The 6,398-nt window shown below is 27.1% G+C and overlaps 1 protein-coding gene across 1 annotated transcript; it reads right to left on the bottom strand.

The window, feature by feature from the left end:
* LOC112591348 (lachesin-like) lies at nt 1–1,934 on the bottom strand (the record flags this gene model as incomplete). The annotated part of the gene is made up of 5 exons (XM_025335134.1): nt 1–83; nt 765–898; nt 972–1,241; nt 1,335–1,603; nt 1,714–1,934. Coding segments are annotated over 5 exons (977 nt in total), but the record flags the coding sequence as incomplete, so codon positions are not given.
* Between the last annotated feature and the right edge of the window lie 4,464 nt (nt 1,935–6,398).

The raw sequence follows: 6,398 nt of genomic DNA, 5'->3' as shown, positions 1-6,398 counted from the left end.
TTAAGGAGTTAATCCATAAAAATTTGGTAAATTTTTATGATGAACTCGTCTAGGATCACAAATTGATTGTGTGCATGGTCGTTCTGTAAAATAAACGAATAATAGTAGTTGAATTATAATCGTAATTAAAAATTTAAAAATAAATGGTTTTTAAACATAAATACTGTAAAAAATATTTTATTTCAAATTTCAAACAAATAGACACATGTAGATTTTATTAAAACGATTAGCACGATAAAGTATTAATTAGCCAATTAATTATCAATTATAACTTATAGAATTTTCGAAGAATGTAGGCTTATTAAAATGTAGCATAATAATTGTGTAAATTCCATATTTTTAATTAATATAATATAGCAATATTATACTATGTGTAAGGTTTGGATTTCACACAATTATGGAAATCAAATTAAAGGACATTCAAAAGTCTAATCTAAAATTGATAGTTCTTTTCTTTTTTTTAAATGTATTTTTTTTCATGTTATTTTAATTATGCTTATTATTATATAAAATTAAAAATGTTGTATGGAATCAACCGATTAATAGAATCAAAACGACCTGGCTAATGTCATCATATTATTGAAACTCATTGTAAAATTAAAAATAAGATAAATTTTGAAATTTAGATAGAGAAATATTTAAATGTGTATGCTAACAGTTAATTCCATAACATTTGATTGAAAAGTTGTTCGTTTTGTATACTATTTTATGACAAGATAATCAAGTTAAACTCATTTCCTTGTGTTAATGAAAATAATACTAACCAATAACTGTGACTTCAGCCGTACCAATTTCGTTCTGGGCTTTACATGTGTATTTCCCGTGTTGATCGTCATTATATTTAAAAAAACTTAAACTCGAAAAACTGAACTGGTGATCAGTAGTGTTTCCCTCAATTCTAAATTTCAAGAATAACACACATAAAAATACAAAAGTTTTTAAGTAGGTACTCAACGGTTTGGTATACCTACCTATTGTATTTATCGTTGAAAAGTACAACACCGTTATAGAGCCAATCAATTTTCGGAGCAGGATAAGCTTCTACTAGGCATTGGACATCCATGTTTGGTTTTGAAAGTTCTCTATGAGTATACATAATATTCGAAACTTTTATCACTGGGGCAAATGTTACACGGAAATCAACCATGTGCCGCACACCTTTGCCATCACTATTCACCGCATCACAAAAATAAGTTCCGCGGTCATCTTTTATTACATTAGGAAAGAGTAAGACATTACCTCTGAAAAAAAGTTGTATTTATTTATAAACATAATTAATCTGTACATACATCCAATTATAAAATTTTATTTTGCTTATTTTTCTCTGTTGATACCTATAAAACTTTCCTCCTGTCGTTAAAAAACCATTAAATTGTCGGCTCCATGTAACCTTTGGTTCAGGGTATCCGTCGGCATAACATTCTAGTTTCGACGGTCGACCTTCCCTCGCGATTAATGTGGCCGGAGACGAAGAAAGTTTTAAAATGCTTGGAGACCGATTCACTTCCAACTCAATATCTGCAGACGTATTGATACCGTCGTCGACATCACACATCACTACACAACGATAGGATGCTACATCTGTGTCACGTATATTCTGAATCTGAAAAATAAATTTATAACGATTTCATTAAAAAAAATTAAGTATGGCTATATGGAGTTTGAAAAAAAAGTTTTGATAAGATTTTTAACAACATTTATGAAATTACATACTTTATATGTATAACTACTATTTCCGACTCCAACTTCTACTGAAAATCTTGGATTTCGAACAATAAGTTTTTTTCCGATCGATAGTACAGAGGTTTTAGTGGGCTCTTCTTTATCAAATTTTATCCATGCGACAGGAACTCCGCTAGCATTGAAAACTGAACATTTCATTTCAACAGCTCCACCGACATCTTTTACGGCTGTTTGTATATTCTGAGAATGGGCTGAAATTGAAATAAATGTATGACAATTTAAAATTTGATTTTCAACATCAGAATTTATAATTTATTTTAGTATAAGTACTTAATATAGTATTAATATTTGTTATAAAATTATAGCTAAATCACTCGATTTTTCATAAACTTAGCATGTCTGGTAGGAAAAAGATACTGTCGTTTTGTAGTACCTATGTATAATTTTAAGTACCTATTATAAATGGTTTGTGTACACATTCATATAAAGAACCACAGAATTCATGGTTAAAATGACATTGGTAAAAATATATATATTTCAATGCTAATTTAGCAGATATCCTCGAGGAAGCGGCTATCACTATCCTCTGAAAATATTTTTTTATAAAATAATTTAACTTGAAAAAAAAGTGAATAAAATTAAATAAGAAGCTAATTAAAATATAAAAAGTCAATTTTCATTTTTATTTATCATAAATAATTTTTCATTACTACTTTAAAATACGATCAATTTAACACATTACTGAGCTTGATCAATGTAATGTAAGCTCGAACAATTATTTCGTTATACCTATTATATTAATATAATTAACCTTATATTGATTGTAAACGATAAAACATCAGTTTCTACACCAGTATAATGTACAATAGCGTATAAAATCAATAATAATTAATTCAAGGCCTCTTGGATACTATGGGTGGAAATTACTATACCTAAAACGGAGATAGAAAAATTCCGGGCGCTAATTACTAATTAGTAATTACTAACTCTTCTTACTGCCTTTCCTACATCGTGGGCACATATTACAATCGACTAATGCGACTAATTATACCAACTTAGTAAATATTATGGTTTTTTTAATTTAGAAACATTAAATAGGATTAAAATCAAGTATTTTGTTAAAACATTTTTCTAATGATACCTTCCACATTATGTTTTCTCAATGACTAGCTGTTTTCATTAGTTCCCATAAAAATTAATAATACGTTTTTAATCATTAAGAACTGCGACGTTTTTACAATTTTACCACTCGAGTGCTACAATTAAAAAGGTATGTATAAAATACTTATACCTAAAATAACACATTATATATAATTATTTATTGTTAAATTTCAACTCATGAAATTCGTGATCATTATTTACCTATACCTATCGGGAAATCATAGTTTTATAAGTGCTGTCCGTAAAGTTTTTTTTATTCAATATACCATTTTATATCAGTATTCAGTGGTATCGTGAAGGGGCAGAGGGGGCAATTAGCCCCTTTAGATAAAATCCAAGAAAGAGCAAAAATATAATGTTGTCCTCCAAACTACAATAAAATTATAACATATACCTACTATAATAAATTACGTTTAATTTAAACGTTTGCATACTCAAAATTGGACACATTTTGCTGAGAGTTATTGTAGTGTACTGAAAATTCTAATAAGAACATATTTGAGGTCTACGATGACCCAAAAGAGATAAACCTATATGATGATTTGAGATTTCACATGTTTATAAGTCTATGACAGCGAAAGTTGATTTACAGTTAATTTTTAAAGAATTCGTTTCCAGAACTACACAAAGAAAATCAACATTTAAATTTTTTATGCATTTTATAGGAAAAAGATTTCTTAAAATATTTCCAAATGTTGATTTTCTTGATGAAGTTTATTTTATTTTTATATTTTATTGTTAATTTTTAATTTAACTTTAGATATGAAGTAAATATGTTTTCTGTTTTGTTTTAGTATAAAAATGTATTTTGATTATATGATAATTTTATTAATACATTTATATAAATATTATAAGTTAATAAGTTATAACTTAAATTAACACGAACAAATATATAAAGTTAATAAGAAAGATTTTCTACTAGCAATCACAAATAAATATATTCATAATTCTTGCTGCAATCCTATACAGTAAGCACGTATACAGAAATATGTTGTTATAAAGTAAAAAATTCTTTTACCCTCACAAATAACCGTATTAGTGATTAGTTTAATTTTTATTTTTACTAAATATTCAGAGGTACTTACCGAAGTGGATGTATATAATGACAAAGAAAACTTCGTATGCAATTTTCATCTCGTTTTTTTTTACGTAAACAGATGGTCGAAAAAATAAAAAAATACTGTTATTCGAACAAACGAGAGAGTAATTTGAAAATAAGTCCGAAAGGTTTCACACAGTAATGTTAAAATCAGCGGTGTAAAACTGCAAGAGCTCTAGTTGAGTTAACGGTCGTTAAGCGATCACCAATGGCTAAGAAATATTGAATTGGATAAGAAATCCTATTACCAGGCTGCCTAATTTTTTATTGAGTCTTGAACAGTGGGGAAAAAAGCAATAGTTTATGGAGCGCTACCTATATATTATTCATCGTAAAAACAATATACGAGTACAAAGTTATTGGGATTGGTTTTCATTATTTTTAACTACTTTTTTTTAAAGTGATAATTGCAATAATTTCAATGTTACAATTGTAATTAAGTTTATATTGCTACAATTATTATTATTATTAAAATATAATATAATATAATAAATCTTAGTTTAAAAATTTAATTACAAAACAAAAATTAAAATTAAAAAGTTGAAATTTGAGTTTATTTGTTTATGATATATAGTATTTAATATTGTCCATTTATTATCAATGAATTTATTTGTCACAATAGCCTTTAGCTAATATAGGAGACAACAATATTTTCATAAATTGTCTAATTCTATTATTTTAATTATTTATGATAATTTTTAGGGTTCCGTACTTCAAAAGAAAAAAACGGAACCCTTATAACATCACTTTGTTGTCCGTCCGTCCGTCCGTCTGTCAAGAGCGTTTTTCTCAGGAACGCGTGGAGGTATCAAACTGAAATTTGTATATGATACTCAGGTCTACTGTCCCTGGAAGCTGTAGAAAAATCAACCTTCTAAGCCAACGCAATCAAAAGATACAGCCATTTAGGCCGCAAATTTCCGCAAATTTTCGAAACTCGCACGGGAATCAAAACCTACAGGGTACTTCCTGTGAACTTAGAATCTTGAAGTTTCGTACGAAGTCACGTCTTATAGTACAGATATAGGAAAAATTACGAAAACCGTAAATTTTTAGTTTCATCATATAAAAAAAAAATATTTTTGAAAAATATTTTTGACAATTTTGAAAATTTCAAAGTTACTACTCCTTATCTTATGAACGCGATGAGGTATTAAATTAAAATTCATACTAAATACTTAAGTCTATAATACCTTTAAACTGTAACAAAATCAAAATTTTATGTCAACGCAATCGAAAGAAATAATAACAATTTAAGCCGCATATTTTCAAACTCGCGACTACTTGCGAGGGCAAGTAGTCTTGTCAAGCTTGCCCTTGTTATATTATAAAATAAATGATAGATGTTAATATAAAATGAAGGATTACTGGAACGATAAAGATACCTTTGTCATTAATTTATGATCCTCCAGCTTTCCATATTTTTATGTTATAAATTTCATTTTGCAATAAAAATAAAAAAAACTTTTACTTATATACCTACAGGTTTGTACGGAACCCTCGGTGCGCGAGTCCAACTCGCACTTGCCCGGTTTTTAATTATAATTCTGATTATTGTCCGCTGTACAATTACTCCCTCCACCATTGAATGAAAATTTAAGTGAATTTGTTAGTACATTGTTTTAATATGATAAAGATTTTAACACAAATGTTTTAACATTTTTAATATTTTTATATTATTTTGTATTTAAGTTTTAAACTATAGTTAATAGTATAGGTACATGCAATAATTAGATACAGTAATTATTGTAATAATAATTTCAGTGAAATAAATGTTAGCTACTGTAAACATAATATCGCAATTTATGTTAATATCACTGAAACAAATAAGTGAAAATTATTATAATTGAGGTCATTTAACTTAAATACTCCTGTATTAGTTATATGATGAAGAATATAGATAGCATTCGATACATAATAAAATTAGTAATTCCCCTTATTCAAAACTTTCCAAAATAATAAAACAGCCTGATAAGTATGATAATGTTTGATACTATTTATTGTTTATAAAATGTTATTTTATTCTTTTGTAAAGACTGAAATAATATGGTTTATTGTTCTTAGTGTTCCTACATTTCTGAACAGATAAAAATGTGCGTTTATAAGCCACTAATAAAAATGAAATTGTAATTAATATACTACACAATATATACATCTCAGAAAATGCAATTTTAAAAACTTTTAAAAAACTGTAAAATTGTAATAAGATTTTTATAGAAGTATTACTTATTTTTGAAATAAATTTATTTTCAGATTTGATACTACTGCAATCAGAATAATAAGCTATAGCAAAAGGTTCTATTTCACCATAGTTTAAAAAATATATTGACAATTTTTGAGTCTAAACATAATGCCAATGTTGGGTTACAATACCTACCACATTACAAGTTATTACTTAGGTATACTTAAGACATTTTCAGTTTCGAATTGTTGCTCACGTATTCTACTTTATTTT

This window comes from Melanaphis sacchari, unplaced genomic scaffold (assembly GCF_002803265.2).
Source record: "Melanaphis sacchari strain LSU unplaced genomic scaffold, SCAv2.0 Contig132_pilon_pilon, whole genome shotgun sequence".
Classification (NCBI taxonomy): domain Eukaryota; kingdom Metazoa; phylum Arthropoda; class Insecta; order Hemiptera; family Aphididae; genus Melanaphis; species Melanaphis sacchari.
The sequence above is the reverse complement of the archived record's forward strand: the minus strand, read 5'-3'. Positions and strand labels throughout refer to the sequence as shown.